Source organism: Choloepus didactylus, chromosome 4 (genome assembly GCF_015220235.1).
Source record: "Choloepus didactylus isolate mChoDid1 chromosome 4, mChoDid1.pri, whole genome shotgun sequence".
Lineage (NCBI taxonomy): Eukaryota > Metazoa > Chordata > Mammalia > Pilosa > Megalonychidae > Choloepus > Choloepus didactylus.
In genome coordinates this window covers 2202819-2215474 of record NC_051310.1, presented here as the reverse complement: position 1 = coordinate 2215474, position 12656 = coordinate 2202819, and the positions used below count along the sequence as shown (strand labels likewise).

Genomic DNA, 12656 nt, shown 5'->3' with positions numbered 1-12656 from the left:
AGGCTGGGCCGCGCAGCCGCATGGGATCCCGAGAGCCGCGCTCTCCAGCTTGTGCCCGGCACACACCGACCACACTGGGCAGTGCCGGCCCGAAGCTGGGAGAGCCAGAACCCTGCCCGTATTCCCCACAGGAGCCGGCATCAGGGCCCGGGCGGGGCTGGGGCAGCTGATGGTGAATCAGCTGGTGAGGAGGCCAAGGCCAAGCACCACATTCCTGGGGGGTGTGTCAGAGAGACACTCACGGGCGCCGGTGCCACCCAGAAGCCAGGGAGGGAGCTGCCCACAAGGGACCCCGAAGCCAGCCCAGGAACCCACTCCAAAGGGCCGTCCTCTTCCCTGCCCATGGGGGTTCCCGGGCCAGCCCGGCAGCTCAGGAGGCAAAGGCCATGGCCAGTGTCAAAGGCTGGTGTGCGAGGGGCGGTCAGAGCCCCCAGAGCCCGATGCCCTCTGGAGGTGGAGTGGGGGGTGGTCTGCAGCCTCTCAGAGGCTTCAGGCAGCAGGCCCTGCGGTCTGACCCCTGCACAAGGCTGGGGAGCTGAGGGCTGGAGCCCCAAACAAAGGGGCCTTGACTCACCGAGCAGGGCTGTCACTGGCCTCCCACCCACCAGGGCTCCAGCACCCGGGCAGCCCATCCAGTGGGCTTGTCTGGGGCAGGGGGCCTGAGCCACTGGGTGACTCCACCGTGCAGACGGGAGGCTGAGGCCTGGCCTGGCTCGTGCCCACTGCACCCCGCCTTCCGAGCCTCTCTGTCTTCTCTGAAGTGGACACACCCATCATCTACGGCGTGTCCGGGCCAGAACACGGCTCCCTCACCCTTCCCAGGACCACTGCCCCCAACCGCTGCCCGGCACTGTGCCCCCACCCCAGACACTGTGGGGTCACCTGGCCCAGGAGCCCATGGCCTCTGCCAGCAGCTCTGGGCCCAGCTCCTCCGTCTAAGATCCGCCGCCACCCACGGCCTGATGGGGCTGCAGAGAGTTCCTCTCGCAAGTGCCCCAGGGAATGGGCCCCAAAGACCCCCGCATCCCGCACTGGGTCCCTGGGGCTCCCTCTGGTGTCCTGTTCCAGAGGACGGGAACCAGCAGCAGGTGGGTGGGTGGTGCCTGTGAATCAGCATCTGGGAGGGACGTGGGGGGGATGTGGGGAGGCACCGCCTCCCACCCCACCGCAGCCCCTCGGGCCTCCTGGGCCCTGCTCCATTTTCCATCTTAGAAAGTGCTTCTGACTATTAAATATTTATCCCAGCAAGGCAGGCTTTGGCTCCCAGCCGGGACAGCTTCCAAAAAAAGAAAAACAAGGAAATCTGGCATCAGGGGCGGGAAGGCTGGCGGAGGATGCCCCGGGACCCCTGGCCCAGAGCAGAGCCACCCTTGGAACCCGGAGTATGGATGTCCGTGGTCCGGCTGCTGCTCCCTGGTAGGCCAGGCCCCCTCAGGCTCCCCCGGCCTCCCCTCCCTCAGAAGCCAGAGTGGGAAGGGGCCCCTCCTCATCCCCTTCCACCAAGGCTGCCCCTTGGGGATCCCCCCTAACAGCACCTCTGCAGCCGACCTAGTTTTAGTGCCCGTCTAGGTGGCCCTCCCTGATCCCTGGGCACCCCCAGACGGCACCGATTCCAACAGGCAAGACCTGACTCAGGTTAACTGAACCCCCTCTCAGCACATGTGGCCTCCCAAGGCCCAGGCCCTGGGACCCCACTGGCTCCTGGGCGGGGCTCAGACAGACAGACGGTGGACAGACAGGGCAGCCCACACCTCACCTGAGCCCCGCGGGCAGGATCTGCCCCCCTCCCGGGCAGAGGACCAGCTGGGGAGAGCTTGGCTTTCCCCTCTGGCATGGCTGGCAGAGCCCCAGGAGGTGGCCTCTCGTCCCATCCTCTCCACTTCCCCAGCCCCCGGGCAGCCAGCCCCACTCCAGCCCGACACACAGAGCCCCTCGGCAACGCAGCAGTCACGGGAGATAGGTGCAGAGAGCGCCCGAGTCTGCCGGAGAGCCAGGGGTGAGCCCAGCAATCTAGGCGGCTTCTGGGAAGAGGCGGCTCCCAGCCCAGCCCAGGACCAAAGAGCTTGGCAGGTGGAGGAAGGAAAGGCGGCCCTGCTGCAGGCCCCATCGAGCCAGGGGAGGAGGTGCACAAGCTGCCCGGCCCGGGGCGGCCCTGGGGGCCCTGCGCATTGCCAGCTCTGCCCCCCCCCGCCAGGGCTCGCCAGGGCCCCACTTCCCCCAACCTACCCCTTCCCTGGGACCAGCTGGGCACAGCCTAAGGCTTCAGGCAGGAGCCAGAGGTGGGAGGGAGGGCCACCCAGCCTCAGTTTCCCCACCAGGGTAAGGGCAGGGGGAGCTGTCAGGAACGCACAGGCAGTACCACATGCATCTGTCATCCTCCTGATCACGATGGGGGGCGGGCGGGGGGAGCTGGGCCCCAGCTGACCCCTGCTGCCTCTCCCCAGGCATCCACCCCTGCCACGGACACTCCAAGGCTGGAGAGGGGCACGCGAGAGCAGCCTTGCCCACATGGCCGCAGAGCCAGACCCCAGACCCCGCCCTTGGGTGCTCAGCCAGCACACCACAGCCCAGGGTTGGGGTCATCGCTGCACTGGCCCCTGGGGAGCCCCGAGAGCCTCCGTTTGGTGCAGGTTTCTGCCTCTCACTGCTCCGAGCCTCAGGGTCCCTGTCTGCAAAACAGGAGCAGGGAGCCCGCCAGCGAGGACAATCGCAGGGAAAACCGGGCAGGGGACAGCAGCCCAGTGCCTCAGGGCAGGGGCCAGGGCCTGGGGAGGGGCTGCCCCAGCTCTGCCCCTGCCTTGGGCTAGGAAGGGAGGAGCGAGACACCCGTGCCCGTCAGGAATCGGGGGGAGGGGGGCACACCTAGGCAGAGCCCCCTTCCCACGGCCCAGAGCGGGTCACGACCCAGGGCCCCCAGGAAGGCGGTGGCCAGTGAACTGCCCCTGGAGGGGCCTGAAGCCGGGCGGATCCCTGCCCCTGGACACGCTCCCCGCGGTTAGGTCCCTACACAGACACCAGGGGGCAGCCTCGGCGCGGGCTGGTAGGAGGATCCCTCCCTCTGGGTGGCCGGGCAGGGGGCAGACAGCCAGGGGCCTTGCATGGATGGCACAGGAGGACGGGCTGGGAGTGGGTGCGAGGCCAGGGGCACTGGGGCCTGCCCGCCTTGGGCCCTCTGGGGGGGATTACAGCCGGGACCAGAATTTCCTGGTCCTCGCCACGAATACTCATTTCTGGGACCCGTTCTGTGAAGGGCAGGAGTGAGCCTGGAATCTGCACACTGGACCTGCCCCCAGGATTCTGGTTATGGTGCACTGAGAATCCACCGAGCTCACTCCCTAAGAGAAGGAGATTCCGTGGGCTGGACATGAGGTAGGACTTCCCTAGAGAGGCCAGAAGCACGAGGCCCAGGGGCCAAAAACTGCCAACCAGGCCCTCAGCAGGGGAGACCGGAAGATGCACGAGCTGCTCGTGGACCCTGCAGTGCGGGGAGCCTCCAGGGGACCCGGGGTGAGGAAGAAGAGGGAGGGGCTGGCGCAGGAGCTGGAAGCAGACCCAGACCCCTGGTCTCTCTGAGCCCCAACCCTCTCCTCAGTGACCCTGGTGGTCCCCACAGTGGAGGAGGAGACGGGATCCACCCACCCACGGGAACTGCCCAGGGTGAGTCGGCCTTCTTGGACCCTAATCTGTGCAGGAATGGGCCCAACAGGGGGTCCCCAGACACTGTGAAGGGAGGTACCCAGAGGGGTCCAGCCTCCCTGCTCTGTCAGACCAGTGGGCACTGGGAGCTCGGGCTACAGCTGGAGGGGCGTGCCCAGGCCGCAGGCAAGGCCCTGCCCCCTCCGTCAGCCGCAGCGGCATTTACCCATCACTGTGTCCTCCAGGGGGTGGGGTGCAGACCTCGGCAATGCAGCACAGCCCCAGCCCCTTGCCGCCCGCTGGCCAGGTGCCCTGGGTGTGGCCCGGCTGCCGCATTGCTGACCCAGAGCCAGGGCCCCCTGCCCCTCACCCCCCCACCCTGATGCCCTGGCCCCACCCCCCGCAGATGCTGAGACACACAGGCCTTAGTGCAGGGACAGGCGAGAAAGGAGCACCAGGCACCCACTCTGCAGCAGAGGCTCAGAGGGAGGGGCGCTGACCCTTCCTGGGGGGCACCCTGCAGGAGGCACCCATCCTCCCTTGCCCAGCAACAGGGAGCCCTGCAGCCTGACTTAGACTCCACACAGGTCCCTCACTAGAAGCCAGACCCCAGGCCGGGCTCTGCACGACCACCACCTGGCCTGGTGGCCCAGCCTCAGCCCGGCCTGGTAACCTGCTCCCAGGCCAGTCACCCTAACTCCTTGCCCAGGCTGCTCTCCCCCAAAAGAGGTCAGAGGGCCCCAGGGTCCTGGAGGCCCCCGGCACTGCTCCCGAGCCCGGTAACACCTCCCCAGGCGGCCACCTGGCACAAACCAGAGTCCCAGAGGGATATGGCCAGGGACAGAGAGCAGCAGACAAGGACCAGGAACGACAGCGGAGACACAGAGCGAGTGGCAGAGACGGGTCAGCCACCGGGAGAGACAAAGTGAGCGAGCGATGAGAGGTAGGTGGGAGAGGAGATGCGGCGGAGGCGGCGGCGCCCCAGGGGAGGAAGCGCGCGAGCCCCGGCCGCGGGGTCCCCGGGCGCCCCACCCAGCCCGGCCCGCAGTGCGCGCCCCGGCCCCGCCCCGGCGCGCGCCCCCGTGCCCGGCCCGCGCGGAGCCCACCCGCCCCTGGGAGCGGGCTGCAGGCGGGGAGTGGGGCGCACCGCTGCCGGGGGCTCCGGGCCAGGCGGGCAGCACCAGGTGGAAGCAGTCGCACATCGCGGCGGCGGCGCGGGCCGGGGGCGCCTGTCGCGTCCACGCTCGGCTCCCAGCTCCCGGCTCCCGGCTCCGGCTCGGGCGGCCGCGGCACCGCCGCGCTCTCGCTCCGCGGGCCTGGCGACGCCGCGGGCGGCCGGACTCCGACTGCGGACCCAGCCCGCGCCCCGCGACCCCGCCGCCGCCCGCGGGCCCCGCCCCGCTCCGCCCCCGACGACCCCGCGGCCACTGCGGAGCGAGCGGGAGGCGGCGCCGCCGGCCTCATTCGGCGCATTGGCTGCCGCGCGCCCCGGCACCGCCCCCTGCCCGCCCCCTGCCCGCCCCCGGCACCGCCCCGCGCCGCCCCGCGCCGCCAACGGGCCTGGGCCCAAGGAGTTGTCTTTGAAGCCGTCAGGCAGACCCCGTCCGAGACCCCCGACTTGTCCCGCGCGCCGCGTTCTTTACCATCCCCTTTCAGAGCCCAGCAGGCGACCCTGGCGGGGGGGACGGAGGTCTCCCTCCAGTCGGGAAGAGACAGACGTCGGCCTCGCAGGGTGGGGTCCCCGGAGGCGGTGGGGGCAGCAGGGGCCGCAGGAGCGCAGGGAGGACACCACATTTGATCTGGGCTCGTGAGGACAAGCTGGTGGTTGCAGGTGCAGAATGTGCAGGGGGAAGTGCTGAGTACGGGGAGGCTGCTCCTGGAGCCCACAGGGATGAGGTGAGCCAGGCAAAGAGTGCAGAGAAGGGTATTCTGAAGAGGGGAACAGAGTCGTGAGTGTGCAGAGGATGGAGGGTAAGAGAGCTGGGGCTTGTTCGCAGGGCTGGGGGCAGGGTAGGTGGCTGAGGGCAGCAGGGCTGCAGACGGGAGCCCCGTGGGCAGAGGGTCCTAGGGGGTCCTCCTAATGTTCCAAGCAGGGTCTGCCATGGTTGGCAGGAGCCGGGGAAAGCCCACACAGGTGCCTGAGGGTTTCCTGGAGGGGCCCCGACAGAGGGCAGGAGCCCTGTGAGAGGCAAGAGGGTGGAGGCTGGGCCAGGGCGGAGCTGTGGGTCAGGGGTATCCGCCCAGGAGGAGGGGCTTGGTGAGGACTAGAGTGGGGAGTCTTTGGGACAGGGGAGTGACTGGGGGGACTCCCAGAGGAGTTGGTGGCCCATCTGGGGGAAGGAAGAGGGGCGTGGGCAGAGGCACAGGTGTGGGGTTAGGAGGAAGGCCTGAGCTGAGCCCTGGCCTGGTGCAGACCTCGGGGGGGTTGGAGCCCCCGGGGCTGGCAATGGGGAGAGCAGGAGAGCACGGGCACCGCCCAGGAGCTCCTAACCTGGCTCCAGGCAGTGTGTGTGTGTGTGTGTGTGTGGATGGTGCCAGGGGCGCACGCGCACACACACACACACACACACACACACACACACCCACCCCTTTTCCTGGGGCATGAAGAGGCCAGGCTCCAACAGGCGGGCCACGCACACACACGCGCACACGCAGGCCGCGGTGGACAAGGCCGCCCGCACCCACACCAGTACACAACATTCGCACATGGATGAACCGGAATGTGGCACAGGCACACACCCAGGCACACGGGCACACTCGGACGCCCGGAGCACACACAGAGGCACTCACTCGCGTGCACCCACTCAGGCACATGGGCACAACATGCTCGGCAGGACCTGGATGCGCAGTCCCGGGCCCGCCCAGCCTCAGGGGTGCCCGCTGTGGGGCGCCTGCAGACCACGCTCAGCCGGGCAGGATGATCAGGTGGCCGTTCCCGTCGGCAGAGCTGCAGCTGGGCAGGCTTCCAACAGCAGCATGCGGCACTCACTGCCGGGAAAGGCTGTGGCAGCCTCCCAACCCCAACCCATGGCTCGGCGGGCACAGTGCCCTTCAGCAGGGGTCCTGGTCTCCCACGATCTGCCCAGGCTTCTTTCTCCCAGGGCAGAGACCCCCCCCACCCACCCCAGCCCTCTCCCCCCGGGGCCCGGCCCTGCCCCTGGCCTCGGAGCCAGTCCCCATGGGTGCAGCCAGGCAGAGAAAGAGCTGTCGGTGTCTGCGTGTGCCCTGGATGTGGGTGTCCGTGTGTCCTCCTGGGTCTGTCTGCCTAGGTGTGGCTGCACATCCGGCGTGTCCGTGTGTCCATCTGCGTCTGTCCACCTGTCCTGTTTCTAATGAGTTCTGGCTGCAGGAACCTGTGGGCAGGGCCTGGGAACAAGGTGGGGGTCTTGAGGAATCAGGACCTTGGTGCACAGAACCAGCTCTGAGCCCCCCATTAGGTGGGTGACCTTGGCAAAGTCACGTGGCCTGGGCCCCGTCCAGATGAAGCGGCCTCACTCTACGTGACGTTCCCTTATTGTCTGGCTTGGGCTGGCAGCTTTGTGGAGAGGGGGAGGAGGCCGAGGTGGCCGTCTCCCCGCGTGACCCTGAGCTGCTACACGCTCCCCGACCTTGGCTTCCCCTTCAGCAAGATGGAGACAACCGGCGACGCCATCTCGGCAGCATGGGTGGGAGCCGGGCCTCAGAGACAGGACAGCGCACTGCGGCCAGCCCCTCCCACGTGCCAGGCACCCGCCCTCAGCTTGGGGGCACTGAGACCCCCTCCGCACTGTGTCCACGGGGCCTGCCTCCCCCTCGCTCAGGCCGCTGTGGCCTCCAGGGCCAGGTCGCATGGCTGGGGTCTCCAAATCCCTCGGTTCTGTGGCCCTGGGCACGTTTCTCCCTCCGCAGTCGGCTTCCTTCCTTGTCTGCAAATCAGTAGAGACTTATCCTGCAACGTGGTGCAAGGCAGGGGGCACACAGCCAGGGTGGCTCAGCCAGACGCACCCCCTTGGTAAACCCAGTGTGAGGAGAGGAACGTCCAGGAAGCCCCCTCAGAAGGCTCGTGGTTCAGGGGTGCGGGAACCCCAGCAGCAGCCAGGGGCTCGGGCCCGCCTGCAGCCTTCCGAGGCTGGGTGCTGGGGCCCAGGGCGGGGCATGGCTACCAGCCTCAGCTGGCAGGCAGGGACGCCCAAGCATCAATCATTGATGACTTCTCATGGCAGCCACAGCGGCAGAAGCATAAATAGCCCTGCCGACTTCCCGGCCGGCCCAGCCCTCACCTTGCGTCAGCTCGGCCCGAGCCTGGGTGGGGGGCACAGGGAGGAGCGCTGGGACCTCCTCAGTTGCTTCCTGGCCTACTCCCCTCTCCCCTCACCCTAGCCTTTGCACACAGGGTGGGGGATGGCTCGATGGCCGCTGGCCCAGGTCTAAGGACTGCAGAGACGGGCTGGGGCCGGGGGGAATGGCATGGAGGGGCCCCCCACCCCCAGCCTCGCCCTCGTCCCTGACCTCGGCCAGTCACTCACTCTCCTCCAAAGCTGAATGCCCCCAGGCCTGCGGTTGTTTCTGAGTCCCCTCTCTGCACCCACACAGCTGGGCACACAGCTGGGGGTTCAAAAAATGGGTGGCGATGGTGGGGATGCCAGGGCACTGTGTTCTAACCCAGGGTAGGTGTCTCTCTGGCTCCTCGAGCTTCTGTGGACCCCTCTGGCTTGGGCACAGCAATAGGGGCCTCAGGTGGGCCACGGGGACTGGGGCAGCGGCGAGGCCATAGGCTGGGTGCCCACTGCTCCCGCTGCCCAGGCACCCCCGGCCAACAGAGGTGGGTGGACGCAGCCGCCCGGGCTCACCTGGGGACCCCGGTCCGAGGGCCCCTGAGGGGTCCAGGGTGACAGGTCTGCTCCCCAGCCCGTCCTTGCTCAGAGGCAGTTTCAGGGCCTGATCCTGGGAGGCAGCACAGCCGTGGCAGCCCCCGGCAGAGTGGGCCCCCCCTCCAAGCAGCTGCTCCTTCCCTCAAGCCCAGGCTGTGGGGCCCTGGCTTGTCTGCAGAGGAGGAGCTGCCCCCCACCCATTTAGCCGGGCCAGGGCTCAGGGAGGGACGGAGGCGCCCAGCGGAGCCTGGGGGGTCACATGGGCTCCTCCTCCTTCCTACCCCCACCCTCCCACGATCCCCTCCACGGTCTTGTGAGGAGTCGAGGCCTGTGTCCCTCTGACTCCCATGTTAAGGGAGGCCCACCCCATCTGGCCCAGTCTCCCCCCATGCACCAGGAGGCCTGACCACCGGCTCCTGCCCCACGTGCCCACAGAGTAGGGCCGCCCACCCAGACCCTGGCCCGAGAAGCAGGGCCGCCCATCAGCTGCCCGGGCTGACACCATCCCTCCTGTGCCAGGGCTGGGCACCCAATCTCGGGGCCACCGTGCCGCCTCCTCAGAATCTTGGCTCCCCGAGGTCAGCACCCTCTTAATTGGGCAGCTGAGGGTCACCCCAGGGAATGAGCCACGAACCCAGTGGCTGAAAACAACTGAGATTTATTCTTGCAGCTCTGGGCCCCCAGGAGGCTCCTGGCCTCTCTCAGCCTTCCGGGCTCACTCCTCAGCTTCCTCTCCACGCTCAGCTTCCCTCCTTCGCGGACTCAGACGGCCCAGCTGGCTGACCCACGATGACCCCAGCTCAAGTTCAAAACTCACCCCCACCCACAGCGGCCCTCCACCATTGAAGCGCCCACATTCAGAGGTCGGGGACTGGGACGGGGATGCACTGGGGCCGCCGTGCCGTCTCCAGCAGATCCAACAGCCTCGGGCCGGGGCTGGCCGCCGTCTTGCTCCTGTCGCTTCATCTGCGCAACCACCTGGCAGTGCCACCCCGCTCTTCAGTGGGGCACGGGGGCTCCCGACCTGTACACAAGGACAACACTCCTCCTGGGCAGCAAGGAAGGCAAGGGCAGCGGACGAGGGTCCCAGCGGTGGGAGGGGCAGCAGGGCACTGTGGGGCTGACACTGTCCCTGCGACCGCCAGGCTGGAGCTGCCAACTGACCACCACCCAGGGGGGCTTACAGACACCCCCTGCACCCTGATGTGCCTGCAGGGTGGGCAGGGTAGAGAAGGACCCCCTTCAGCCCAGGGGGGCTCACGGTGGGGCGGCACGGTGGGAGGGCAGGGTGGGCACAACAGGCCATCATTCACTGAGCCCCCTGATATCACAGCCACCCCGTCTTATGGGGAACGCAGAGGACGCAGGCTGCGGGCGGCAGTGCCAGGACCGGACCTGGGCCGTGTGGCTGCAGGGTGGGCACCGGCACTCCTGCTGCCCTGCCTCAGGGAAAGGGGAGAGCAGGTGATTCCCGCCAGGGGGGCGGCCTGGGAGGCGAGGCGGCAGGTGGGAGGGTGTGCGCAGAAAGGCAGCCTGCGGGCGCGTGGGGGTGAGGACCACCCCCCTCCAGTCTGGGGAGCCCCGGGTGGGCCACGCGGAGTCAGGCTCTCATCAGGTGCTCCAGGGGGTGGGGAGGTCGGGGAAGGCCTGACAGGCTGGCAGGGGCGCGGGCGGAGGGGCCCGGCTGGCGCCTTAGCGGCCCCTTGGCCTGGCGGGCAGCGGCGGAGGGCACGGCGTGGAGCGCCCCGGGGTCTCGTCCCTCGGGAAGCTGAGGAGCCGGAGCCGGGGAGGTTCTGGGGGTTCGGAGACCCTGCCCCGAGAGAGGACGAGGGCCCCACGCGGTCGCGCCCGCAGCCAGCGGCGCGCTGGGAGGCCCGGCCCGGGCGGGGAGGGGGCAGGGTGGGCGGTAAGAGGGGGTCGTCGCAGGCGAAGGGGCAGTTTGCGGGCGGCCCGGGCAGGGCGGGCGTGGTCACCCGGCGCCGAGCGCGGGAGGGGCGTGGGGGCCGCGGCGCGGCGCCTCCCGTTACCCCGCGGCAGGGGGCCGCCGAGGAAGGGCCTCGGCTCCCGGTGGGGTCCGGGCTGCGCGGGGCCAGAGGCGCGGCCGGAGGACCTCAATCCGGGGGCGGCACCGAGAGGCCCCGTAGGCGCCCGGCGAGGGGGGCGGGGGGCGGAAGCGGGACCCGGGGTGACCCCGCCCGAGGCGGCGGCGCGCTGACGTCACGGAGACGGCGGCGGGGAGGAGGCGGGGGCGGGACCCGGGGTGACCCCGCCCGAGGCGGCGGCGTGCTGACGTCACGGCGACGGCGGCGGGGAGGAGGCGGGGGCGGGACCCGGGGTGACCCCGCCCGAGGCGGCGGCGTGATGACGTCACGGAGACGGCGGCGGGGAGGAGGCGGGCGCCGGGAGCGGCGCTGGCACAAGCTGTTGCCGGACAACGAATGGCGCGGCCCGAGGGGCGGGCTGGCGGCTGCGTGGGGTCCGGGCGGGATGACGAGCCCGATCCGGGCCCGACGAGAAGCTCCGCCGCTCGCGCCGGGGCCCTCGAGCCCCTCCCGGCGTCCCGGTGTGCCGGGCGGGGCGGGAGGCAGCCGTCGGGGCGGGCTCTGCCTTGGGCCGGGTGCGCCCCGGGGATGCGGGGTGGGCGGCGCGTCCCCGAGGGCTTCCTTCGGCTGCGCCCGCGCCCCCAGTCCCCGGGCGCCTTGGTATGCGCGGCGCGTCCCTGGCAGCGGGCCTCGGGGCTTCTCCAGCCGCGCGCCCCTTCCGGTCGGCGGGAGTCAGCTGCCCGCGGGGGCGCGCTCGGGAGGTCACCCTGGAGCCCGGGCCGGGTGGGTGCTGCAGCTGATGTCAGGGAACAGTTTGAGCACAGCGTGAAATTTGCATTCGCTTCTGCCCGATTCCTTTGCAAGAAACTTGCGAGGGCAGGAAACTCCCCTATGAGGGAGGGAAGGTACAAGGAACGCAAAATGTGCGCGGACGCACGTCTGCGCCCGCCGTGCGCGCTTCGCGCCCCTCACACACACGCCGCACGTGCCCGCCGTGCACTCCCCACACGCCTGCCATGCGCACCCCAGACGCCCCCTGCGCGCCGGGCCCTCAGCAGCGTGGCCTCAGCGACCCCACGAGCAGAGCGGCTCTTTCACCTTGCGGCGGAGCCCGGTGCGGTTGCCGCGTGTTCTAGAACTCGAGGCTCTCTGGGAAGGATTCCTGCCGGTGGTGTCTGCAGCCAGCATCCCCCACACCCCGAGGGCCGGCCTGGCCTCCTTTTGTCCACTCTCCCGCCGCCTTGGGGTCCCGCGCGCGTTCTGCACCCCGCGTCCCAGCGGGTTTGTCCCCAAGTAGTTTTAGGCCCTTGCGATACACCAGTGGGAGGGCCAGGGGCGCCCGCGAGAGCAGAGGCTGCTGGAGGACGCGCGGGGCCGACGGCTCGGAGACCCGGGCCTCCTGGCCGGAGGCGAGCGCGGCCACCGGCGCTCACTGCGTTCGTCTCCGGGTTCTGAGCTCCACTACCCCGCGCCGCGGGGCGGGACTCGGGGCAGAGGCGCTGCTCTCCGTCCGGGCTGTGCTCTGGGCCGGCGGGGGCTCCCGGTATCCCAGGGCCACGACGCGCCTTGGGACAGTCTGGGGACCCTGGTCGCCCTGGTATCGTGAAGTCGGGGTGATGTGGGCCGACGGCCGTGGGGGAGCAGCCTGGCAGGGAAGGGCAGGTGGCGCCCGCTGACCACATCACTTCAACGGGCACCCGCTTGAGGAGTGGGGAGATCAACGTGGAGGCTATGAGAGCCACACAGAGTGTTTCGGGGACGGAGCTGCCCTGGGAGAGCAGGACTGAGGCCGCAGGCTGCCTGGCCAGGCTGTGAGCACGCAGTGGTCACGCAGGACAGGCAGGGGCAGCTCCACGCAGGGCCACCGTGGGCACCGGCCGGTGGGAGGGTGCACAGCGCTTGGGAAACAAACGCTGGTTGTGGGGTGGCAGGGGGTGCTCAGATGGAAATGTCCCTTGGCAGGGTGCCCTGTAGGCCTGCGTGCAGCAGGGTGGTGGGCACAGGCAGAGATTTGGGGTTCACCTCCATATGGGAGGCATAAAGCCACAAGGTAACCCCACAGGAGTTTGGGGCCCCCAGGATGGAACCTGAGGTCTGAGGAGGGCACCAGGCACAGGGACCAGCGCAG

At 69.5% G+C, this 12656-nt stretch overlaps 2 protein-coding genes across 2 annotated transcripts in view; both read right to left on the bottom strand.

Annotated features, from left to right (window-relative positions):
• The window catches only part of AHNAK2 (AHNAK nucleoprotein 2), a 46324-nt gene extending 41408 nt beyond the window's left edge, over window positions 1-4916 (bottom strand). Inside the window, 1 exon segment of the mRNA XM_037831691.1 lies at window positions 4784-4916. Within this exon segment, the coding sequence (XP_037687619.1) occupies window positions 4784-4838 (55 nt within the window). The 5' untranslated portion in view covers window positions 4839-4916.
• Window positions 4917-7683: 2767 nt separating this feature from the next.
• Window positions 7684-11546, bottom strand: LOC119530975 (collagen alpha-1(II) chain-like). The gene is made up of 10 exons (XM_037831622.1): window positions 11466-11546; window positions 10616-11295; window positions 10139-10565; window positions 9882-10019; window positions 9304-9464; window positions 8920-9088; window positions 8278-8559; window positions 7991-8062; window positions 7896-7917; window positions 7684-7751 (listed from the first exon to the last, which is right to left on the bottom strand). Exons 1-10 carry the CDS (start codon window positions 11544-11546, stop codon window positions 7684-7686), a joined length of 2100 nt encoding a protein of 699 aa, XP_037687550.1.
• Between the last annotated feature and the right edge of the window lie 1110 nt (window positions 11547-12656).